Source organism: Limanda limanda, chromosome 4 (assembly GCF_963576545.1).
Source record: "Limanda limanda chromosome 4, fLimLim1.1, whole genome shotgun sequence".
NCBI classification, from domain to species: Eukaryota; Metazoa; Chordata; class Actinopteri; order Pleuronectiformes; family Pleuronectidae; genus Limanda; species Limanda limanda.
In genome coordinates, this window is record NC_083639.1 from 3107400 (window position 1) to 3134591 (window position 27192).

A 27192-nucleotide genomic window follows, 5' to 3' on the forward strand; every position below is an offset into this window, starting at 1 on the left:
AGTCAGCATAACAGTGATGGGCAGAATCAAGGACAGTTGTTAATGTCCCTGCTGGTTCGTGAGCAGATGTTACCCTGCAGCTGGATGTTAGCACGGAGTTCACACTGTAACCAGGCAGGATTTGGTGTTTTGGCATCAGCTAAAAGAGAAGAGTCGGCGAAACCGTTTGACGCCTGTGACTGAGGGTAGCTACAATATATCCTCTGAACCCAAAGGTTAAAAGCCAAAATAACCAAGGTACGTCTGAGCTAAATACCCAAACAACAAGTTAATACAAATCATAAAAAAAACGACTGGATGTGGGCGATCCCTGTTACAAAGGTTTGAATACATGTAGGCAACTGCAATACAACTAACTGGTTATTTTAGAGAAACATTATTATTACAGTTAACATTGGGAAGGGAGCCCCTTCATTGTTGAACAACACAACTAATGACTTGTTTGGACAGCAAATTTTAAATCAACCAGCAACCTTCAGAAAATCAGCTGTGTCATTGTAAGAAGTCACAAAACTCCCACCTGATACTTTACATGGGTCTTGTAATGTTCCTGGAGACTGGTCCCTCATGAGTTCTGAATTTTTTTGCTCACCAATGTCACAAATGTGTATCAATAATTACTTTTCCTCTTATTTGTCCTCACAGCATTTTTCTTTTTTAATATTTCTGTCCTATACCGTAGATATCAAGACCCGAGGAGGTGATGTGTTGGCTTGAATTGATTGACTTCCCGCTGCACACTCATTCATGCCTTTAAGGGACCATTTCTATGATTTTCTTCCCTTTATGAGCAGAACTGACGGCAGATGTCGACAGCTGACAGAGGTGGGCCACAGGCGGGAGAGAAGAAGAAGAGGAAGTTTACCAGAGAGAGCAATTCAAGGCAATGATCATCAGACTATGGCGGAGGAGCTCTCTCCCTCACTCACCACACAGCTCCGTCCAACAGTGGCACAGCAGCTAATGAGAATGCTGGTCTCAACTAATAGCATAATCCTCACATCAATGCTGGGTTTTAATTGACTGCTTTCTGCTGGAGCAGCAAGAACATAAATGTACAGAGAGCTTCACAGCGCCAGATATCTCTCTTCTTCTTCTAATTTCGTCTTCACATTATGCCGCCGTGCCCGCTGTGCCAGAATGAGAACCAGCAATCACGAGAATGCTGCACATTTTACATTTCAAATCCCAGAATTGAAAACAGATGAAACAATGTGAGGATGCCCGCCCCCCCTCTCACCCACCCTTCCTACCCATTGAAAAACTCTCTCCATGGGGAAAAAAGGAGTTATTCAGTGAGACAGGTTCAATCATCTGGACCAAGTGGCGCTGCTCTAAATCTGTCTTCAGATAGAGAAGGAGAATAAAAGGATTTCAACAGATTATTGGCACGCTCTGCATCTGTGAGGCGCACACCAGCTGTTGCAAATCCTTCAGAATGACTAGAGTAGATCTTTCAGGCACTGAATTACACTGACATAACTTCAGGGAAGACACAGAGAGAGTGTGCGCGCATGTCTTTGCATGCATCCATGTGCGTGTCGGTTTGTGTCGGGGGTGTCATGCTGCTTGTGACCGAATGGCTCATCCTCCTTCGCCGGAGGAAAGAGTTTGGTTTAAAATGTCACTTTTGGCAGGAGGGGGGGAAATGGAAACGCAGCTGTAGTCAACAGTGTCTGCTTCTGGCCTCTTTCCTGAGCCTGAGGCCCAGCCATGAAGTCGCAGGGGCTCCGAAGTGTTACGCTCGTTTGTCTTCAACTGCATATTGTTCCAAAATTACACAGATTTACCAGCGTCTGACCAAAATGACTTTCATTGTACTTTGTGTGTTTAAGAAGCAATGGCTGTAAACGATAAGCACAGCATGTTTCAAGTGTTTTCACTCTGAATTGTTAATGTAACATTCTGGAAATTGGGCAAATCATATGGTGCGTGCTTTATGAAAAAATAACCTTAATACATTTCAACAATTACCCTTTTATCGAAGACAAAAAATGCCAACAATAGCTCAAATGAGCTGCTGCTGATTTATGCTCTTATCTGTGGCTGCCCTCACACAAGGTAACAGAGGAGAAAAGAGCTCAGTCCCCTGGCTTTCATGCACAATGAGAGCCACTCATTTTCATGACAATAGTCAGCCAGCAAATATAACAAAAAATAATATTCACCACTATAAAGATTAAACAAGCTTAGCATCTGGGAATACACACATATCTGATAAACCGAGGATAATATAATCGAAATACGCTTCAAAACGGATTCTCTGTGTCAGCTGCTTTACATTTATTTCCATGACAAAAACAACAACCTTGTAGGATAAAACCGATGCAAACAATCTTGACAAAACCATCAAGGCAGATAAGTGATGTTTGCTCTGTGATAACACTTTTGCAGAGAAATTATTTATGAATTCTCATTCGACCTCATCCGAATGCATATTAAGTTGTGAAATTGTGTGACATAGTCTTCAGTGTTTGACACAATTTAGTTTTGGGTCATTTCTTTAGTCCTTAAAGAAAAACCTTCCGCATTAGCTTCAGGGACAGTTCAGGTACAAACTTGCAAGTTTTGATGATTCTGGCAGGTGAGGATTGGATTGGACATAACGTTAAAAAGTCGGCTGTAGAAGTCACACGCTTTTATTTACAGAACATCAATTATCATAAAGCTCTCAAATCTCATTGTCTCCGACATCTTAACCAGTGTCCTCTGCGTGGACGGCCTTCTTCTTTCATCCTGAGATATTTCTATTATTCTGTTTTTCAGTTTCTTGCCCATCGTGTGTAAGAAAAGTGATCAACACCCCCAACTCACTCGCAGGGAATTCTGCAGAAATTATCGCGCCATATTCTTACATGGGCTCACTAGGAAAAATTTAATTCTTGAGTCAAGCGCAGGTCTGTAAACTGCATTAATCTATCTGCTCCCCTATGATATCCACACAGTCTCGATAAGTCACGAGTGAGGCTTTGTTTTGTTCACTGTAATCGTATCTCGTAAAAAGAGTCTGTTTTTTGTCAACTTCACTCCTGTAAAAACGTGTTTGATTCTGTCAGAGCCGTCCTCTCCAGAGAGGATATTAACAACGTATTTGTTTGAAAACTGAGAAATGTGTCACGGTTACACTTTCCCATGAATACATTTCCCAAACCTCTAGAATCAGACTCTGTTTTGAATTCCTGCTGACTCCACTTCTTTTCTAACTGGAGGACGACTTGCCTGACTGCCGGTGGAGGAGTTCTCTGAGAAAAACTCAAAAAAATGAATCTGAGCTCCTCAAAAATGTTTTTTCATTCTTCACTGCTGCTTTTTTTTTTAGTTCTCAAGTGTTTTTGGAAACAAGTCGAGTGAGGAATTAGAGCCACTTCCAATTATGTCAAGGGTAAATTTGATTCATTCCTATCATCAATGTAATCAAGAGATGTTATTTCTGAAGATTTAAGTATGTCTTTGTCTCCCCCGTTAGCTACGAGCAATCCTCTTAACCTGCCAGGGAGAGTCTCTGTGTGCCGACACGTTGGAGCGACATAGATTTGTCAAATGAGTATTGAGGGTAATCGGTGTGATCATGAAGATGCTGCACTGCAGTGCGGATGTGTCAAGTCTGTGTTTCATTCAAATTCACCGAGTGGGGTACGAATCATCAATGAACAGATAATGAAGCAAGCGACCAAAAAGTAGACTTTATATCTATCCCAGCGGAGGCTACGAATCTATAAAAAACATCAATAAAAAAATACACAAAAAAAAGTTTAAATAACCCCGATGACAGCGGTGTGTCTAAGGATCCATTTATACAATAATTTGGGAGCAATACAACAACTTAATAACTCCATGGCTTTGAGTGCCAGGAATTTCCCACAAGCACTTAGTACCAAACACGATGCACGACTGCTATTTGACAGATTAGTTATAAACTTAGCGAGTGTAGGAGAACACATCACTGTTCAGGATCTCCTCCTGCTCGACAACTACAGAGACAACCGAGTGTAACAGTGGCCGCACACTTTTTAGAATGGCTCTGGTTCCCTGAAGTAAATGTCCTGTTTATTTTCCCTTTTGCTGTTTCAGAAGATCTTAAGAAAGAGAGTTTGAAGCCTGGAAGCCGACCGACCAGCAACTAGACGAATCGTGACAATAAAATGTTGATTTGGAACAAAAACACTGAAAAAAGGCACAAATTATACCTTTCCGCGCCTCTTCTGAAATACTATTGGGTATTAATATTGTGTTGCAATAGTTTGTGTCTCGTATGTATGTTTATGGCATTTCGTAGTATCGTCACCTATAGTACTAGTAACACGTGGCGATCATGTCCAGTTTGTAGACGGTCATAGCCAACGTGATGTTCATAGTTGTGGTAAACATTATCATGGTAACCGCGAGCTCCCCTAGTCAAAGACATTGGCTCGACACATGAGGATTGTGGGTAATGTAGTTCTTCTCCTTGGCATCGCAAATAAAACACGTTTTTCGTACGGTCTTGTGGCTTCTACAGATGAATAAGACACTGTTTCACAATGTCCCTACTTATGGTTAGTCTACCTTGGATAGTTGCACTGCTGTAGCCGATAATCAAAATCTCTGTTCAGTAGGCAAACTGGATTTCTACTTCTACAAATACGCAGTAGAGCTCTATGTTCACTGGTGAGAGATTCAGAAAAACAGAAAAATGTCAGCCAGGTCGCAACCTCTGCTCCATGATTACACATTATTATGTTTCCCTGGCCTCATTGACATTTGCACTGCGCTTGCATCTAAATTATTCTTCTGAGCAGAGCACTGTCAACCCTCTGTGGAGCAGGATTTGAGAAAAATAATAATAACATCCTCTCATCTAGATTTTGTTAGCAAATGTCCTCCCATCTCGACTTCTAGCTTAATACCACACATCTTCTACTCCACAAATGGGTCTGGCTTTTTCCCTTCTGCTCTTTGGTGTGCATTTATTTGTCATAGAAAAGTTAGAAAACTTATTCTGTGGAAAATGTCTTCCCCGCAACAGTGCAAGAGATAAAGACTTTTCCAGCTTCTTCGGTATCTTTTTGCCCTCAGGGTGATGTGTTCACCCCCCCCCCCAAAAAAAACAGTTTTGCGAGGTGATATCATACTTGCTATCAGTTCTCGAAAATGATGTGTCACTCGACTAATCCTGATATGTTTCTATGGAGAAGCTTGTCAGGAAGTACCCTGGCTAGTGAGGGGGCAGTTAAAGACTTCTCCTGTACTATGGAGCTCATGTGTTCTCTGGAAAGATGACGAATACTACTCGTGTCCTCTTGTGCACCGACAATGTCTGCAGGAAGAATTGGAGTTTGCTCGTACTTGCATTCGAAATAAAGCCTCTGCGCGTAGCACACAGACACACGAGCTGAACGTATTGTGTGTTTCTTGCAGTTGTGTGTCTGCGGTTAATCCCAGGGCGCGGACATGAAGAGCTGTCGGGGAAGCTGTTGTCACTTGTCCGCTGCTGATGCGGCGGCAACGCAACAGTTCAGAGGTCGGTAATGGACTCGGGGAATGATTAAGGTTTGTGCTGCAAAACTCTGGTTTTAACAATGCGCTCAGACAAGTTGACCTTGTGGCTCTCCAGCCTTAATGAGCAGAGAGACCCAACAAAAAAATAAATAAAATCCAAACCATTGTGGAGAAAATGAGGTTCTTTCTTAAATTACTCCAGCAAGCTTCTTCACAATATGCATCCTAACCGCAATCCCACTCCCACCTCTCTTGTGGCCCTGTTTTTCTCTTTTATTTTCTATCTCCGTCTCCTGTCTGTGCATCTGCAGCTCTCGGGACTCCGGGAGCTACCAGGTGATAAAGAACCACCGCGGACGGGAATCCTGACGGTGCTGACCACGGACTCTGTCGGTGCGGATGTTTTAACTGGGAGGCAATGTGAGAGACTTTATCTGTCAAGTCCAGGCATGTGTTTATGTCTGATATTGGAAGGGGGGGCGGGGGAGTAGGGACGCTTTAAATGTTCAATTAACATTAAAATGTGCCTATGACATAATGCCAAGCACAAAGACGGCGAGCACAAAAGCGCCCAAATTGCTCTGGGAATTACAGCTTGAAGGAAAAAAAAGAGAAAGACTCCGAAAGTCTAATTTTGTCTTGATGTTTGTGTTGGGTGAGACTGCTTACTATTCAGTTTAGGCCATATTGATTATTGCAGTAATCACAGTCTGTGGCTTTATGAGAGGCAAACAAATATGAAGACATTTTAAAATCGGCTTTGTTTTCTGCTTCCGTCTCATGTGCGATGGTGGATACCAGTTAGATGCAGAATGCAATCTCCCCTGCTTTCACTGCAATCCCACAACCACTTCATCTGTGTAAGATTGAAAAAGTGTGCAATAGGCATCCTCCCTTCTCAAGTTTACTTCTAATGATATTGTAATAACTTCCCCCCCAGTTTCCCCAAGTTATTACATTCTTCATGTTCTTTTCCTATGACAACAGGAGCCAAAGAGATAGAAAAGATATAAGCTCTGTAAACTCTTCCTTCATTCTCAGTTATGTGTTTGTGTGCTCACCCACTTTTAACACGATTGGTGATAAAATTGTATTCGGATAGTATTTCCCCACCTGGTATCGGGAAAATGAAAAATCAAGAGCATTGACGGCTACTACTCAAGACGTGATGGGTTGACAGAATATTAAAAACCGGCTCAGTGATCAGATTTTCCACAGACAAGCTATTTTGCGTGTTGATAGATAGAGATTTGAGAAGAGGTGAAGCAATTTGAAGAACAACAAGTCATCTACATTTTCAGATCATGTAAAAGTTCTGCATATATAGATATAAGCAAAGTTGGAAGTATTTTCAATGGTTGGTTCACAGACAAAAAGGCATCAGTACATGCTGATAAAAACAATACCTTGAGTACATTTCAGTGCAATAAAGAATATTTTACAATGAACCTACTCTTTAGTTAGTTTAATCAGTTTTCACCCCATGCCTCTTCCTGTATCTTGGTCTCAGTTGCAGCTACCGACAAAAGACCTTTTTCTATTATTAGCGTTACTTTCCTCGTCTCTGTCTTTCTAAAAGCTAAAAGCCACAACACTCCGCTGCTGGAAAATGTGTGAAAAGCTTCAGTGCCTAAAGATCACAGCAGTTTAGGTTTGTCTGCCACATCTCATCATCCCCAGTGACAAAGTGCAACAGTCGTCAGAGCCATTGTAACGTTGCTGTTCTGAACGCTGGGCTGTAAAGAGTTCATACAAATGCAAATAGTTTCAATTTGAACAATTTCATTTGTAATTATCGAGGTTTGTTTGTTGTGTTCTTTGGCAAATGGCTGGTACATAAACTGTTATTGTACATAATCAAAATAAATATCAATTATGTTGTTATTCTATTGCTTTTATATTGGTGTAAACATTATAGTGTATTTCTGCGAGGGTTTGTTTTGACTTCTCGCGTACAGTGAAAATTTCAAAAACAAAACTGTGAGACACATTTAGTTTCAGATTTAATCAAATTGAAGAACCAACATATTTTCAGCTACGGTCAGAAATGCCATTGAGGTAATAAAAAAAATGTCACAGTAGGGTAATTTATCTCACACTCATACTCGGCAGTGTGAAGATGTGGAAACCAGCGTGATGAGCTCAATATGAAACGAGAGGGGGGGTGACTCACCTGCTTCCACAGCCTTCACAGTGATATTGTGCCAGCCTGCAGTCTCTCTGTCCAGGATCTTGCCCAGTGTGAGGGCCCCCGAGTCTGGATCAATATGGAAGATCATCTCTTGGTCTGTGGTCCGATCGATGGAGAACCTATTACAACAGACAAGAAAAAGTGAGACGTACTATAGATGTTGAGAGGGAGAAGTAGTAAGTGACAGGCAGGTGAGAGAGTGTAGAGGAATTTCAATTTTGACGTAAATTGAGTTTCTTTTTTCATGGGGCTTTCGCAAGGACTTTAACTAATTCAACTATGGGCTGCACTAAAGACCGACAACCTATACAGAAGGGACCTGGCTAAAGTAATTATGTTTTAAAGGCATTTAAAGGAGACTTGTCACAGGTTCGGTGACTTATTAGCGCCGAGTCCCTTAACTGCAAGTAGCTGCATACTGAGTCTTTCTTTGCCTATTCAGGGTAGGAAAACAAACATTAAATTTTCATTGTGTACTTTAGAGAGAAACCTACAAAAGCAGCATTCCTTCTTTCGGGTACTTGGTGCTCTCAAAAGATTGGTGAGTCAACAAAAATCTGCTGAGAGGTTTCTTTGTTCTTAGTTCCTCATCACACGCGCAGCTGGCTTATTCATGCACACATGACTGTAAAGAGATAAAAAAAAAAGACCATGGGCATTATCAGCCTCTCTGACAAACGTGCCAGCCGGCGTTCTCCCCGGTCTCATGAGACTGCTGGTCACACGATGTAGATATAAAAGGTAACGTTAGGTGAACCATATGCTAAACTGGTGGGTTACAGAAAGCACTACATGGCTGGTTTCTTCATAAATTTGTGTTTACATTTGTGTTTTATTTATTTATGAATCTAAATAATTCAGTCTGTTTATGAATAACCTCTTGTCCTGTTTATATGTCGTTGAGTGACTCGATTTTGGACGAATTGCCCTGAAGATAATCTGGGTTTGAAACTAATTTCTGCCTGTTTGCATGAGAATCAAAGGATCCAACAATCCCTGCTGTGTCTAAGACCCTGACGTGAGGTAACACACTTCCACATGGACAGACATGATGCCACCATGTAACATATACCTAAGTGCAATAAATGTATCCCTCTTCCTACAAGGAACTATTTGTTTTCGTTGATTTTCGCCTCTGTGGACCAAAGTATGGAAACTGGACAGTCATCCTATTTATTGGCTTTTCCAGCCTGACTGACGAAAAGCGTTGCTCATTCCTCGCAGGTATTACATCCCAACCACAGACATTAAGAATAGCTTATAGAAAAAGAAGCCTTGATTGTCTCAATTGCTGTTGTATCTCATAAAGAGGCAGCAATATTAAAATCAGACTGTTTCATAACCAAATTAAAGTTCCTTGTCTGCGTTTTACATGATACCATTTAGGGCAGTTACTGGATTTGACTGGATCATATCTACACCTGTCACTTAAACTTATTTTGAATATATTAGCTGAAAATAAAATGTATCTTCCCTGTACCAAACCTGAAATTGTGCTGTACAGCTTCTTGTGCTGTCTCTCCTTCTTTCCTAGATATTGGATTAAGAGTACAGCCACAATAAATAATAAATAAAAGACAAAAATAAACCATCGCTTTCCAGTACAGTACATGTCAGGTTTTATAGACTGGGAGTGGAGGTTGGCATCATCCCCGTGGTTTCAGTCTTTTTCTAGTTCTTTCTCTGGTTAACACAAAAAATCTTGCACCGTCAGAATCAAACCAGTTCTATCTGTGGCACAGAAATACAAACTTGGCTGCTTCACACATGCCTTTGCCACATTGACATAATAAAGGCAAAACAGAATTGAGTGTGTTTTCTTTAAAACTGACAATAATCTCCTGTTCTGTATTTAACAGCATATTTTGACAAGTGCTTCCTAATGAAAGCTCGGTTGAATTCTTGTCCTGTTTGAGTTTTGGTGTGAATTTCATGACAAGTTCTATTTTCAGTTTGCTTAAGCTGTAGAACAAAGTGATATTGGAGATCAGATCCATATTGCACACATTACATATCATTACACATATTTCGCACAATATTCTTACCCCGCAGCAGGCTTAATTATGTGGACTTTACAGTGCTATGTATTGTCAGAAGTCATGAGCTGGCTGATTTCGCTCTGTAGGTGGCTCCTCGCCAACCGCTCACCCTCCCTCTCTTTCCCTCATTCACACGTTCACCTACTCAAACGCATACACACTCTCAGTCATATATGCGGACGCACATATCGCACACTCTTCCAGCTCTGGGCTGCCAAGACTTAGATGAACAACAGCGCTGCCACTGTGTTGTACTTTATTACACCTGGATCTCTGAGCCTCATGCATTTTTAATCAAGGTAATTTGCACAGGCCCTGCGTGTGTCGGCGTGTGCTCAGTCAGATAGACTGTCTCGGGCCTTATCTGTATTCCCCTCTCACACCGCAATAGCTCTTCTGAAGACGTATAAACCCGCAGACCTTGGTACAGAAGATTATCAGATGATACTGTTTTTATCACACACAGTGATCTGAGAGAAAAAAGAGACGTACTGTACGATTTCATTCATTGTGCCAGTCCCACTGTTCTCTGTTCTCTTGGGCTTTCACTACACCAAGCTTTTGTTTAAAAAAGATCTTGCACTTAAAATTATCAGCCACCTTATTACTTGCAGTTACTCAATTCGAATTTTAACAAAAAACTTTGTAGTACAAATTTAATTTCATTAAATATCTGTTTATATCGGTCACCAGTGTTTTGGCTGATATTTTGTTTTATCAGGTTAGCTGCTGGTGTAAAAAGCAGGTGTGTACCGAAATTATCTAATTATTGTTTTTGACTATTTTATATCAATTTGAATTAGAAGTACAAAGTCAGTTCTATTGGGTCATTGAGTCTTTATCTATTCCATTTTAATTGGTAGTGGTTTAAATCCCAATGTGAGTCATAATCTTGCCATTGTCCAGTGTTATCAGCATGGACAGTTTACATCAATTTAATGTTAACTGCCCTAAGTCTGATTCGATTTGACATTATACCATGATGACATTTTCTTTTTTCAGAGCCTCACATCCATCATCTTACCTGACAGGTATATCCTTCACATCTGGATCTCTGGCAGTGACGACGCCAACCAGAGCGCCTACTTTCGCATCCTCCTGCACTTCCATGATAGTGCCCTCTGCAGGTTGAAAGATGGGCGGCTCATCGATGTCCGACACACTGACCCGCACGATGGTCTGGTCCCGGAAGGAGCCCAGGTCCACGAAGCGGGGGTCAACGTGCTTATTTACTGCCTCCACCACCACATTGTGCGTGCGCTTGCTCTCAAAGTCCAGATGCTGGAAGATAAGACGGATGGCCAGAGGGTATAACTAGAATAATACTAAAGAATGCAATTGTTGCAGTACAGACTCCAGTGAGAACAAACATCCCATAATCAAGTTGATTGTTCTCCTCAAGTTATCATGATGCCAGAAAGAGAAGTAAAACCTTTAAAGTCATCACTGCTGTTGGCTTCGATGGTTTAGATTAGCATTTGCTGCAACTGAACCAATTATTTCATTTTTACACACAATGGAAATGTAAAATGAAATGTGTGTAGAACGGCTGGAAATGGTATAGTGGCTGATTTGTTGGAGGCCATTTTCCATAACTAAGTAGCCATTTCTTCATTCTGCTTTTATGTTAAGATGTAATTGCATGCAGTGCTGAAATAAAACGACAGAATCATCTAGCATCATGTTTGCGTTGAGTGATGATTGAATTTGGAATAGGAGTTTTTGTCCTCCACCATTGAGATCACATTTTCAACCCTGTTTGTTTGTTGGGTGGTTAGTTTGTTTGTTTGTCAGCAGGTTTACACAGAACCTACTAATTTTGGTGCGGTTCAGGGCGATGGTCACCAATTTCCTTTCATGGATCTTGATCAGGCATATTTAGGTGACTGATCTATAGGAGTGTGTGCAATTTGGTAGTGATCCAAATAAAACATCTGGAGATCTAACACATTTAAATGTTGTTTAATCGCAAAGTTCAAAGCCAAGATCACGTGGATTCCAATGTTCAACAGTTATAGAACTATGTCTAAATGACCATGCAGTATCTAATAGTACCTTTGTGCATTGGCAAAGGTATGCTCCTCTGAGTCTTATTCATTTTGTCAATATTCTGTTGGTGTCCATTGACTTAGCCTCTGTGGTGCTAAAAACAAACAGTAGCTTAAAGCAATAACAGTGCAGTCTTCCTGTAAATGAACTCTACCTTCTTAATGGAGACAACAGCTTCCTGGGTCTCCACATCAGTGGTGACCTTGAAGAGATCGCCTCCCTCTTTGATCAGGTAGCTCATGTCTGTGTTATCTCCCATGTCCGCATCCGTGGCGATGACGCGTCCAACCGGTGTCCCCAGAGCCGCCCCCTCCGACACAGAAAACTGGTACATCTCTGGTGTAGGGAGGAAGTGGCCACATGTGGAAAACACAGTGACAGAAACAAAACAAATCAATAACAGTAAGATTTGCCGAAGCCTCAGTAGAATGAGGTGGGGAAAAAAAAACTGTGTACGTTTATGTGCAGAAAAACACCACAGCAGAAGAAGAATGAGAGACATAGGTTACATGGAGAAAGTAGGAAAAACACCAGTGGAGGGAGGAGGAAGAAAGATAGATGCTTGGCCGTAGGTAGAAAAGGGAGAATGGGAGGCGAGGATATTGGTAGAGGAGATTGATAGGGACTAGAAACAGAAACGTGGGATGAGGAAGGGAATGAGATCGGGACAGAGAAATAAAGACATAAAGAGAGAAGGGGACAGGTAATGGAAAAAAGGAGGTTGGGATGGGAGGTAGACTCCAGGAATCCACTGAGAGTCGGATCATTACATTTACATAGACATACATTTACTGACTCACATTATCATTTCAACAATTTTCTACAATCTAAAGATATCGTATATCACGTTTTGTCGTCATGTGCTATAACCCACGACACCAGTCTTATCTCTCACCGACCTATTCAGAGTCACATTACATTCAATAACAGTGCACTCTTGTTAAGATGTTATTTGATTAATGTGATTATAAAATGTAAAACATTTAAATAAATTAAATGTCAATTCAATTCAGATTACATTTCAAATTGTAGTTATTAATTGTGATGGGTCTATGCAATGCATGGGTTAAAGTGAAGCCATGTGGTGTGCACGAGCATGAACATATTAATGTTAACTTTTACTTATCCTAGAACCTGAATGTGAAGTCACATTTCAATTGACATAAAAGGGCCGGGGGTAAACGTCTGCTCGAGTTCATCATGAAGAAAAAGTAAGACGATACTGTAAAACTTTATTCTCCCCCAGAGGCAAATTATATGAAAAAAACTCTTTACATATACAGAGTGCCATCTTCTTTTGCATCATATTTATGAGTCTGCCTTCCAAAGTGTATCTATCCCCAGTAGCATTCAGTGGAGATGCTATAATCCTGCCGAGTTTATCCCTCTGACTGGGTAAATATGATTTACTGACATGAAAAAGGGATTCATACACGAATAAGATAACGGTGAGGAAACATATCGAACACAATCAAACACACTGTCAGATGCTGTTCCTCCCGCTGTAACACAAACTAATAGTTTGACTCTGGAAAAAAAGGTACACCGAATAAACATTTATAATAAAGAGCAAGATACAAATAAATGATTATTCAGCTACTAACATGATTATGTGGCTTTAATAGTTTACGTTAAAAAGAGGAAAGAATACTAAGTACCCTTACTTTTATTATGTGGTGTTGTGAGTCAAAAATGAACCAGACATTTGCTGCTTGCTTTAAAGAAAGCTTCAATTCACCATGGTGATGTGAGACGTACTCGATTTTGAATGCAATGTTCCAATCCTACTTGTTGGGCCTTTGTGCACTGAAAGCCACATGAACGCCATTAGGACCTGAAAGCACCTGACCATCATAAATCCTTAACATTACAACGAGGGAACAATCAGCAACAGTGATTCAATCCCTTCTTGAGTCGCGCATAAAAAGAGCAAGCATCAGTTCCCCGCAGTTGATGGACTACTACAGCGCTCGGCGCGGCGGGTCTGACTGGCCCATAAATTTAAGTTAGGTGATTTTCTCCGACTACATGCAGCCCATTCAGTACGGCCACTGACGCTGCCATCGCTTACTGGTGTCGGCGGCCTGCAGGTCGCAAATTATAATGTGTGTCTTTTGTCATGTTTCCATGTCCTGGCTTTCGCTTTCCTCGCTATTCTCCAATTCTCGCTCTTTTCTTTACACTATCAAATCTTTTTCTCTCCCGTTCTTCCCTGTTGTTTCTCACCGTCTCACTCCGTCCGTCTAAGAGAAAGCAAACGTGTTGGACACACTCACTCTGCGGGAAGCGCGGCGGGTTGTCATTAACATCTGTGATCACTATGGTCACTGTGGTGGAGCCGGAGAGTCCGCCCATTTGTCCGGCCATGTCTGTTGCCTTGACGACCAGCTCATAACGATCCTGCGTCTCACGATCCAAATCTGCCACCGCTGTCATGATGAGCCCTAATGATGGAGGGATGGAGGAGAGAGACAGAGGCAGTGCGTGAGAGTGGAACTAGTAAGTGAGGCCAGTGGAAAGGTTGCATTAGTGGTTAGCACTTAAACGATAACTACACTCCCCCTATCAACTTCTGCTAAGCACTGTATTACGGACGCACAACTGCGGCACATTCTATTTCATCTCCTCAGACAGGCCGGATGGAAGAGATTGTGGCACACTGCACCTCTGCCCATACACCATTTTATGGCTCAGCTGTATTAAAATGAATAATATATAGGGGCAGAATGAAGGCATGCCTCAGCCGGCCTGCACAGCATTACAACTCCTCCATGGTGGATCAAGCTGCACTCAAGCCTGAGAAGTGGCTTTCCAAAGAGAAAGCGAGTGACACAGAGAGTGATATTACGTTGGGAGGGAGAGGGAGGGAGAGAGAGAGAGAGAGAGAGAGAGAGAGAGAGAGAGAGAGAGAGAGAGAGAGAGCGAGAGAGAGAGAGAGAGAGAGAGAGAGAGAGAGAGAAAGGTAGGAAGAGGACTTCATTTTACTCCACAGTCGACATAAATAAATATAAGTATTTTAATAGAACAAACTATTAAATGAAATCCATTTCTTTGACTTTGAGGCAGACCAATAAATAACTGAAAAAACATTTATTCAACCTAGTGAACATTTTTGGAAACAAATCTGCTCATTCCACTTTGTCCAAACACAGACAACCTGACCATTCATATGTTATGTGTTATTTCTTGGCTCCAATGTCATGTCGTTGTTGGGATATGAATATATGACATTCTCTCTGTGAAGGTTAAATAAAGCTGTATTGAGTTGCCCTCTCTTTTTATTCTATATATGTCTCTGAGTCTAGCACATGGTCCTCCTCGGTGTAAAAGAGACATTCCCCTTATTGGCCCAGCAGCAGTGGCATCAGGCGCTGGCTGGTTTGCTGTGCAGTAGTAATATAATTCCACTTTACCCCTCGGGATTTTACACATCAGAATCTATTGATGCATTTCCTGGGCTCGGCGCGCTGTCTCGCTCCCAAAGGTTTGCTCTGCGTTGGGTACACAACTCACTGATTCCAGTCACATTTAGCCCAGGGCCGGTTCTGTGAGTCGCCAGAATACAGTACATTCAGCAAGGGGAGTTAAGGAGCGAGGCAGATGACATGCTCCTCTTTCATCCACCGAACACCAGAAGGGATGGATCTAAATTAGGAAGAGTGAAGCTCCAATCTGCAGCTAGCACGGCACCGTGGCTCTGGAACGTGCATGTATGTAGAGGAATCTGTATGAATGGAGTAAGATAAGCCTGGGCCGAGCATTTTTCAATGCATTTCACATCGTTTTTTAAGATCTAACCAGGTAGGCTGTGTACACCAACTGTGAAGTATTGCCTCAATATGATTCATTATATAAATATAATATAAATAAACATGTTTTCACAATGTTGCTCATATCCCTTGCATCAGTTCATCTGACTGGGCAATAAAAATCCATCTCTTATGATCTCTCCTTCAACGGGACCATGGTAAAAATGACATAGAGGTAGTTTTGCAGAGCCGTGGGGTTAGTTTGCCTTTTGTGGCCGTTACAGTTTACATTGCATGTCAGCAACAGATGATCTGCACATATACTGCTGCACTCACTTTTCATAGTTGCACCCACTGCACTTTGACATTGCACACACATCTGAACTTGTTTTACTCCATTGGCCACAAAGATATGGAAGCTTCCATTTTCCCTGTTTGTTTTGGAAGGAGGCGGAGGAGGAAGAAGGTGGTTCTGTGTTAGCACCATAGACTGTTCATGAAGATGGATGATGCTTCTCCACTTCTTCCTGTTGTGCAGAAATGAAGCTAAAATAATCCCAGGTATGGCTGCAGCCATCCTGGGGTTCTTGAAATCACTTTGCACAACAGTGACTGATACACGGGCTCGACCATCCGGCTGTAGTTCATGATGTTTTATGGCAAAAAATGGCTAATTAAAAACAAACTTAGAGGCAAAATGAAAGCTTGAATAAACATCATTGTTACATAAAAAAATTATTTAATATATTTTGTATTACTCCTAAATGACGGATAAGTGTATACAAAGTCTATTTTCAAGTAATAACAGTTAGAGAATAATATAATTATAATTAGTGGAACAGCAAAGTACCAATGGGAATGTGTTCTCGTATTGCTTTTAAAATGTGATCTAATTACTACTTCATAGATTTTTATTTTACAATATTATGATCTACTTTATATTGAAAAAACGTGGAAATCAAATTTTAAAGTTGTATAAACTATAGTTATATTATACAACCCTATGTGCATTATATGTTTCACCCTTTTGACTCAGATACTCAAAAACATGCAGAGGTAATTCTAACATGGTGACACCAACAAATATAAAAAATAAAAGCGTAGTCTTGCTGTTCAGATTGTTGTCAGGGTGAGAGAGAGTGATATTAATGACGCAGATTTCACAGCTGCCTTATCTCCTCTTCATCGCTGACCTTCTTGACTCGCACCTATTAGGCCGGCCCGTCCGCCTACAAACTGGGGAGGGGGGGGGGCGGAGCGGGTGGAATGGGGGTCGTGAGACAGAAGCTGGAATGAACCATCCAGTCTCCTCGCTGGTCCCACCAAGGCAGAGCCATTTATCATCCAGGCACCGAGGCTGACCGAATCAAAGTGGTGCACACCAAAAAAGGAATCATTAAAACTTTAGTGCTTTTCCCTCGGGGGGGCCTCTGAAGGCAACAGTGATGCTAAGCTACTCCTGAAGGACTGTGGGTCAGGCCATATCACTTCTATAGGCTCCACAGCGGGGGGGAAATAGGGAGTTTTCCATCATAAAGCTGGGGAAAATTCTTCATAGTGCAAATCTTGATGTGCTGCAAAAGTGACCCAAGGATTCTCAATATTTAACGGTTGGAGATGACTTATAAAAATGGATTATTCTTAGACCCTAAGCGTTAGTGGGGCAAAATCATTCAACTTTTATGCTATATTTTAATGTGGATTTGGTGCGATAGATACCAGCCGAGTCCATCAAACAGGTGGTATTAATAAAAGCCAAAAAAACATGTACTTTATGAATTGAATATCCAGGCCATATAAGCTGTCTTCACTTATTTTTGCTTGTTGCTACTTCTTCACAGATTGGCTTGAAGGTGGCTCTAAACACGGAGCAATTTGTGCCATATGGTATTTGAGCACTTGCTAAGATCAGCCTGCAGTTATTGGCAAAAACTATTATAAAGTTTCTTCTTTTTGGCCGATTGATTTTATGTTTTCTGGCAAGAAAATGTTGATTGATACGGGAGTTATGGTCTCTGAGCTTGAGATTACTGAAGGAGCACCAACACAGTCTTGTGAGGGGAAAAAATGGCAAGTGCGTTGAATACCGAACATGGGGTTATTTATGGTTCTTACCCGTTTGTCTATCAACAGAGAAGAACTTCTCTCCATCCAGCACGCTGTACACCACCCTGGCACTGCTCCCGTATGCAGGGTCGTCGGCATCCGATGCAGTGACCTTCATAACAGATGTTCCTGTGGAAGAGAGACAACAAAATGTCAAGAAAGAGAATGAACATGTTCAGGCCCCGGGGGGTCACTGGGGAAGTGTTGGAATCTGAAAATGTGAGTTTAAATCAGACTCAGAGAGGAAAGTTATTGCACTTTGTACAAGAAAGGGCAGATGTGTTCCTGTTTGGTTTCTTTATCAGTGTGTGTGAAACGCTGTTGCATCTATATTTGTCCGGTGTGAGTTTTTAAGACCTTGACAGTGAGGACATTTGTACTAACGTCTGACATACTGTCTTTCACAGAGCAGTTTGAAGCCTATTTGTTATGTTTCAAAGAATATTTTGGTTTTGAGTAAGGTTCTTTGCAATGGTTGTGGTTTTGAGCTTGGAAAATGCAACAGGGACTCGCAAGTATAGCAACAGCAATCTGTCTGTGAGTTTGTGCAGACACCTGGGCGTGTGCGTTCAAGCGTACTCCTCTGACTACACTTGAGAGAGGAGGGTTAATGCAATTGGGGTAACACTGCGCCAGGTAACATTTCATCTCCAAGCACATCATTTTCCAAGCAAATTTTTTTTGATGTTTCCAATTACCTCCTCACCACACCAATCCTCAGAGCTGCTTTGCCTCCCATTGGCAGAGGAGTTGTGCTCGGAGATGAAAGGGAGCGAGCAGTCGCAAAGTCAACGTTACATCTTCAAAGACCGTTGGCGGGTCCAAAAAAAATCGACAGCAAACAATTACTCATGATTACGGGCACTTACGCAGAGAATGGAGTCACTTCCACATGAAACCCTAAATGTGAGATTGAAGGAGCCACGGTGTTTAAGTCATTATTTCCCACCCTGCGTTGTATATTTGTCAACCGTGCGCACACACACACGAGCCTCTGGCGGCAAAAACACAGTCGCATCTCTCCTTTTAGTCACAGGTTTTAGTTAAAGCTCTGCCTGGAGCCGATGAAACTTGACGCTTTTTCATTTGTAAGGTTAAAAACCGCATACTTGCAGGTGAGCACATTTCTTTCTATAAATAATTGCGCTTGCGGGCCAAAGGGAGATTAAAAGGGAGACGTTTCCCGGTGCCATAGGTTGTCAAGGACAAGGAGTCAGTCTTTGTCCTCGTCCCTCTGGCCAATGCTATGGGTAATTAGTGACAGCTGGTGTTGTCCACCAAAGGTCACCGCCGTAGCCTTTCTCCGAGCCCTGTCATGCTACTGTCCAGCCACATAATGGCCGTATGCTAATGATGCTAATTAGCGGGAAGTGTCAGAGCACTGTTTGTTTCCTGTCATCCAACAGGGCTCCTGAGGGGGGGAGAGGGAGGGAGGGAGGGAGAAGCCAGTGGATTATCATTAAAGTCACCAGGCCATTAAATCAGACGGCTCAGATCACTCCCCCGCGAACGTCACCTTATAGCTTCCCCCCTTTGTTCTTCATATATGTGGCTGGGGGCCGGTCTGATGCCCAGCTCTACCTGGTCCATGATACAAATGGAACAAATGAAGGTTCGCTACTCTGCAGCAATTCTGAAGGACGTCTCTCCGTGATTAATTAGCGCAGCAGTGAATTATCCTAAGAAACAAAGCACATAATGGACGGATAAATGGACGGACCGGTGTTCCTCCCACGTGTGCAACACCATCGGATCATCAATTCTGGTACCGTCTCTAACCTTGCGCGGTTCTCAGTTAAATCCTGATATATTGCGGCTCCCAGTGGATTCAAAGCACTGCATACTAACGAGGACGGAATGAGCTTTTAATTTATACACAGTCATTAACTCAAACCAATATGCAGAAGTACACACCGGGCTGATCCTTGGCTGATCGGGACATGCAACATCCCAGTTGAGTGAGATATCATTATCAATGTATTAAAAACTTTAGGCAGTGTGGAGGTTATGCATTTTCATTCCCGGCTATATGCTGGGGTTCGTTAATTCTGCCTACCTGGTCGGCTGTGCTGCTGTGGGCCTAACGAAGCCATTTTCGTCCGCGGGATTATTCCCTTATCTTAATTTTCCCCAGGTAACAATCAGTCCGACGCTCAGCTGTTTTTGGGCGACTGGCTGGCAGCAATGTCAGATGGCTTGGAAGAACTATATAAATGCAAATGCTTCTTTATTGTGTTTATATTAAAAGGAGAAGTGAGGCAGTCAGTTTGGCACTTGGGTTCTTATTAAAGCTCTGGCTTGCATCCGTGTTTTCTGTGGGAGAAGTCATTACTTACATTATCTGTTGGCCTGGCCAGCGTCTCACTTAAGCAGATTCTACTGTTGATGGACTTTTGGGAATTCAATAAAAAAAATCATTGACTTTTGCAGATTGGAATGTAATGCATATTACAGTAATAGGAGAAGTACCAGATTTTCAATTTCCCGAGAGTTCCAATCTGACTTCCACATTTCTACAACGAGGCCAAAGACGTCCTGTTGCAACGATATTTTTAATGAGCAGTTTTGTTTGTCTTGATTCCCTCTCAAAGGTAATTTTGTACTACATACATTTTTTTTTATATTTGTATGTCTGTGTCTGATAGCACAGTGTATGGCAGACAGGAAACAGAGTGAGAGAGTAGAGGAACCAGGTGTGTGCGCCCAACATCATATGTTTCTCACATATCTTTGCAGTCAAAAGACAAAATTAAATCGAGCGATACCTCCTGGTCACAGACACATGAATAAATTATATATTTTGCTGACACCCAGTATCTAAAGTTGTTTCTTGTTCCAAAAATGCAGCGAGGTATATTGTTTCCATAGAAACTTCAGTGTTCGGTGTGATTACAGGTTCAACAGAGCCAACATGATTCCTGCCAAAACCGGTCAGAAATTAGTGAAACAATACTTTTCGGAGTTATTCTAAAATTACTTTTGATCTTAATTTTGCCATTAGTCTTCGCCAAGTTCTGACACTTTTTCAACAACTAGATATTTAGTCAAGCTGCCTGCTCATGCTTTCAGTGGCTCTACTTAGAGTGAAACTAATGTATTCAGCCCGAAGATATTTACATTGTGGGTCGCAGTATTAAAACAATATTAAAAGAGACAAAAAAAATAATGCATCATGCTGATTTTCATATTCCGACCTTCAGTATAATAATTAGATGATGCAACGGCAAATTATACTGAGCTGTTTTCTCATCATTCATGAGATCAACTCTGTTTAGCAATGTTTGTCCCAGAGACGTTAATCTTCTGACGGAGCAAATAATTGTTTATTACACATTTCCATCTTTTCAGTAATAGCTTTTTATCAGTATAACTTTTATTGCTATAATGTGGAAACTCCTCCACAAGACACTTACACTGTATACACAATATTGGGGGCTATATGACTTGCCTTTAATTTATTATTTATAATTATAAATATATTTATTAAATGGCAGCAACTTTGAAATTATGATTTGCTTCTCGTGCTGTATTGTTGTTATAACATTGTCATGGTAGGACGGACATGCAAAAGTCATTCCAAGATAATAATTACATGTCATATAAGCTTGTGCACAATATCCCTTGAAGGAGAATGTAAATAACACTCAACCGGACAAAAACTAAACCCGGTGAAATGGAGTACGGAGGAGGAATGTTTTTTGGGGGGGGTAGAGGATTCAGGCGAGGGAGGGTGACGATGGCTATATAGTTAGATTTATGCATGAGTTTGGTTTAATGGTATCAACACAGGCTGTTGGAATGGCTTCCCACACCACTTCAGCACTCTGGGAGAGATGGTTCAATTACTGCGAGGGGAGCTGGAGGAGGGTGCCACGTGTGAGACACTAGACTGACAGCTATTTAAGAGGCAGTCTCGTAAAAGAGATTTGTGCCCATCTCAGCTGGTGCCTTACTGTGGAGAGCTTCAGTGGAGGGGTCTAACGGTGGCAGCACAGAGCCCCCCCTCCCGCTCAGACCCGCCTTAATCTGCAGGACTGAGTGCTCCCTGCCCGCATTATGGATCATTTAGTAAAGCCATAAAAGCTGAGGTGTTTTCACATGAAAAGTTATTTCTTCACTACTTCCACTGTGATTCATTCCCCTCTCATCCACATAAATGCCTTGGGAGAGAGAGGGGTGGAGAGAGTGATGGAGAGAAAGGAGGGTGAGAAAGAAAGGAGTATAGAGGGAAGAAAAATCTGCCGTGTCATAAAAGCCAACGGTGTGATTCCATTGATCCTCCTCAAGATTTCCGACAAGGATTTAGGAATGTCTCGCATCGCTCCTGAGAAAGATCATAAATCGAAACTTTATGAGACGTTGTACCAGCACGTTTTTATTAATAGATCGGATCATTATTTGTTTTGAAGACGTGTCAGTTCTCAACCTCTCATCACTTTCATGCATTCTCCAGTCAAATAGTTACATGGGCGATCAGAGCAGGGACGTCCCTTCAAAAACGTAAGAGTCATCTCTTCGTCACGTCGTCTCCTCTCACCCCAGACACCCTGACATCCCCTCTGTGTGCATTTCATTACCAGAACTTAATGTCAATATCTACTAATTCCAGGAATGTCTGTCCATCTGTCTGTCTGTAATAAGGCACGTCTTGAGAACCAATCATCTTATCGGCTTCACTCTTGGCATGTGTATAGGTAGGCCACTAGATTTTCATATTATTATAATTTGGACTTGTGTATATCCAACCAAATTACAGAGCTTTTATTTTGAAAAGGTGTGACTTGGGTATGAAGCATTGGTCTGAAGACTGTGTATATATGATATGAACAAATAAGAGCTGTTACGTAAATCAATCAAATGCATATATGCCATGTATGTGAACAGTAACAAAGCTAATTCTGTTTAATTTTATGAAAAACATTGACTGTAAAGTTGATGGGGAAAAAATGAATCTGATTGATGCACAAGGGCTTGTAATGGAGATACACCTGGTAGGATGAAACTTGTTTGAACTTCACTCTGTCCCATAGACTCTTATTAAAAGCTTGCACACAATGTCCAGCATTCAAACAATAAACATATGACGGCATCTTGTAGAACTGTTTGAGGACAATAAATAGTTCTGAAGTAGCTCCAGAGCTTCAACACAGGCCAAGATAAACAGGCCATTTCAACCAGGCAGGTGTAGAATTGCCAGTGCACTAGTATTTTGTAGAATGTGAAAAGCTGATTTCAGCTTAAAGAAATATTAGGCACAGAAATTTTTGTTGCAGAATTCTTTTGAAGTACTGTAAAATAAATGAGAGAAAAAAAAGACATCCATCACGTTTATTGAGCCACATTAGTAGACAAATTATAACATTTATATACCCCTCGCCCACCCCCCTCTTATCTTCAGCGCCCATGCTTCTCTGCCTGATTCAGATTGTCTACAATAATGACAAAATGGAGCCTTAATCAATTTCACAATTGTGACTAAATGGGGCTGCTATTGTCACAAGCATCTTCCATGCCCCTTCACACACTCTCTCTCTCCCTCTCTCCGTCCACCCTCCTCCCACGCATAGACACTGATTCATACACATGACCACACACACACACAGATCAGCCAAAATCAATTATGTCAGGCACCGTGGCTGAGAGCATAATGGTGGATGTTACTGGTCGTATACATAAAGGTGGCTGGCAGAGAATATTGATTGCATGTTGCCCCTGCCTTGTTGCATCGCTCTCTCCTGTGATCTCTCCGCTCCGAATGCCTCATCTACTGTTAGCATGACAGGTCCCAGCTGTCCTAATGGTGACTGCAGCAATTTGCAGCCTCCTGGGCAACCTCTCTGGACCAAAGCAGCGGGGAGGGTGATTATTACTTTAATCCCCTCGTGGAGTTCTCACATTACGTACAAAAGGAGCCGGGGATTTATCTTGACGGCGTGAAGTGTGTGTGTGTGAGAGGCAGGGAGAGAGAGAGATCAAATGTATAAGAGGAGAGAACCAAAGGAAATGTGATCCGAAGTTTTGAACAACTTCTCCACAAAGAAACCTCAATGGTTTATTTTGTTGCGGTATAACTTAATCCCTCTAAAAGCCATTTTACGTCTCTGTTTAAATCTCTGTTTTCCCAGTCGGTAAAAATTCTTGTTGACAACGGGGACAAATTATTTTGCTATTTACCAAACAGATTAAAGAATGTAGGTCAAAAGAAAAGTTTATCGACCAGGTTTGTTGTTGCTGCTTTATTCCGCCTGGTGCTTTTCTGTTTCCGTCACCAAACATACCCATCAAATACCAGTTACTTTGTTTGACTTCAGAGTTATACTTTTGTATGCAGTGATGTAAGGCAGCGACCTTCGACTAAAAACACATTCTACAATGCTTTTCTCTTCTCTCTAGGTTTTCATTCCTCTAACCCTCTTTGCATGACTTCAGGTTATTATGAAGTTGCTACATCCCTCGTAGATAATGTATCTATGGGAGAAGCTGACCTTTCCATATTATCCTCCACAAAAGAGACAGAGTCATGCATTGATCAGCCGTTTTTTTGTGGGCTAATACTATCCCATCACAAATAAATCAGTATCAGCATGTATGTTGTTCGATATGCAGCTATGTCTTTTTATTGTATTACATTTTGCAGAATATAATGCAATAAAAGCACCAGGGGTAAATCAAAACATTTGTAAATTTGTGAAATAGTTTTTATTTTTTTCCCAATCTGAGTTTTGTTGTTATTTTGTCAAGTAGTTTGTGAATTTCATTGTTGTGCAAACAAACAATTCCCCCAATTCCCTCTGCTGTATATACATTTATGTGTATTTATACAATCATGTATATAAATATTATCAGCCAATAAGGATATCAGATGTTTTATTCCCAAATTTGGAAGTGGCATTGTCCCAAATAAAAACTGTCCGGCTCTACCCAACATTGTATTTTAATTGTTAGTAACTGCTATAATTATGATGTATTGAATCTCAGTATTCCTAAAACCACACATACCGTGAAATTACCATTTCTTTTTCTACAACAACAAAACTAAATGAAAATGTACAATGTTGTAGAGACGGAGATAATGTGACTGAGGTGTCAGAAATGCAGGGAAGAATGTTGGCGATTTGTGGTTTGTCGATTTTTCCGACCTGACTTTAACCATCAGATTGCCTCTTTGATACAGAAATGGTAAATGTCAGTTTAAAGTTACTCCTGTGCTTCATTGAACTTTGGTTGTTGCCTCCTGTGTTTGCTGATTCTACACGACATCAGCTTGTGTCATTAGGGGATAAAAGCTGAGGATGGCGCTCGGCTTAATGTCCATTATCAGTCCTAGTGATCGCTGTTCTCTGGGACGCTGGGACTTTTCAGTCAGTGCTACCTGAGGTTTAAAATCTGCGGCGCGGCCGTTGTGTCGTGCCACATCTCTGCCGCTCGTAGGTCCCGAGGTTCGCTCTAATGGAACCACATCAATCACAGGATTAACGCTGTGGAAGCGTTTCACCCCTGCTGTGACTCTGCCACCAAGAGCTCTCCCTCCTAGCCACATTTCCAGCAGACTTGCTTGCTGTCACTCGACCTATGAGTGGTAGGGGAGGATGTCCGCCTCAGTGACTAAATGGTTTTCGAACTCGACAAACTGTGCTACTTTGTCAGTCAGCTTGCATGAAGACTGAGCTGGAAAAAAAGAGTGACAGATGTCTTAGTATGCATGTTGTAACGCGGTGTAATACGGATTTCAAATTGGAAAAGGCCTGTCTTTATTACTTCAATATTAACTGGGCCTGTGGAGCATAAGCATTAGCTCGGGGTCGTGCTGTGCTGTTGCCAATAATGTCTGCACTATGTGTGCTAGATATCGAGTCTACAACCTCGGTCCATCCAATGCTTAACCGGAGAAGATGCCACAGCAGTTTGACATTACTTTAGCCTCTGGCTTTTTTAAACCTTTTGAAGCGTAGCTCAAAGCCACATAAATATTTAAGCACTGGATATGGTCGGGGAAAACCACAGGAAAAAAGGGATGGATCCAATTCAAATATTAATGATGAGGCTTTCCAAAACATATACATTAGCACAACATGTCATCCTGTGCCAGCCACCTGGTATAAATATGCAATGGTAAATCTCTTCTGCTTTATAAAAGGGAGAAATCAGTTCCTGGATTCTTGTTGACATCTCTTAATGCTACGAGAAGCTCGCGATCATTGCCGTAAATATTTAGTCAAACTGAACGCTAAATTGTTCTGATCCATTTAAGGTGACTTTCACATCACCATTACCCGTATCATCAACTTCTCGAAAAGCTCTAATCTTTGCAGCATATGTTTAAATATTGAAATGTGCTATTCTCCAATATTAGTTTGGGCAAAGCAGCACTCCTGGGAAAAATAATATAATATTTGATTATCACATGGAACTAAAAAGTTAATTGGTAATATAAAACTAAATAATCAGAAAACAACAGGGGAGGTTAAGCAACAGAGAAAACACAGAATGACCCAAGAGACACACAAAATATTTGTCATCTTAATGAAAGAAATATGAAAACGCAATTCCGGACGGACTAACAGATCAGATCTTTTTTTAAACAGTAACAAAACTGAAAAGAATACTAGTAATATTTGTTTTGGTTTTGTAGTGAAAATATCAGCATTAAAATATGCACAGTCTCCATGGAAACTATGTAAGATGTTCAAAGGAATTACTTGTCCTTAAATTGAACAAAGCACAACTCAAATTGACTCTGTTTACCTGCTGCAACACATCACTGCTTGAAATTTTAGCTGTATAGAACATTTAGCTTACAACCACTTCCCCGCTGATTCCTACACACATTTCCTAACTTGCGTTTCTGCTTTAAACAAGTTCAAAAGACAAGACAAGACTCTGTCAGCCATGGCATCTATTAATCATCACAAGCGATCATTAATCCCTTTTACTGTGGGTAATACACGTTATATGGACTTGTAAGTTATCCACGACCACCTAACGCTCAATGTAAAATCTGCATTTATGTAGATGAGAAGTTGTTCTTTCTATTAAGCCCTTTCTTGTCGATGCAAGAAACCATCAGACTGAGATTCATGGGGCCATCCTTCACTTTCACAGTCTTTATCATCAGAGGCCACTGCGGGCGTTCAGCAGGGCGACTCCATCCATGTTCCCTCCTCTGTATCAGCATAAAGACACGCAGGCTTCTCACTTCCACTGCACTACAGATTTGATTTAAGAATTCAATTCATTAGTCACCCACACTTTCCATAGGACAACACAGGCTGCGGCCACGCTAATATACGTTTTCAATTTAAACCTGCATTAAAAAAAGAAAAAAGGATCCCCATCCAGACAACTGCTTTAGCTTTGTGTCAGAAATAATAAGGTGTATGCTAAATCTCCTGCAAACGCATATCACATACGATTCACGTGCATGGGCCATGTGCATGTCGGTGTTAAAGGTGGTCTTCTCGTGTTGTAGAAACTGTAGCAAGGGCAATGTGTTTTAAAAGTACAACCTATTAGAGGGGATGTAGAGACAGAGCTCAGGCCCTCACACTTCATCATTGTCTTTTTGGGACTGCTCTTATAT

The 27192-nt window shown here is 41.4% G+C and overlaps 1 protein-coding gene across 1 annotated transcript in view; it reads right to left on the reverse strand.

Moving 5' to 3' along the window:
* LOC133000036 (cadherin-22) overlaps positions 1 to 27192 on the reverse strand; it is a 65702-nt gene that overhangs the window by 26426 nt on the left and 12084 nt on the right. Inside the window, exons 3-7 of the mRNA XM_061069892.1 lie at positions 17622 to 17741; positions 14034 to 14201; positions 11912 to 12093; positions 10733 to 10989; positions 7652 to 7788 (exon numbers count right to left, since the gene is read on the reverse strand). Of these exons, the coding sequence (XP_060925875.1) occupies positions 7652 to 7788; positions 10733 to 10989; positions 11912 to 12093; positions 14034 to 14201; positions 17622 to 17741 (864 nt within the window). The remainder of the gene's footprint in view (positions 1 to 7651; positions 7789 to 10732; positions 10990 to 11911; positions 12094 to 14033; positions 14202 to 17621; positions 17742 to 27192) is intronic.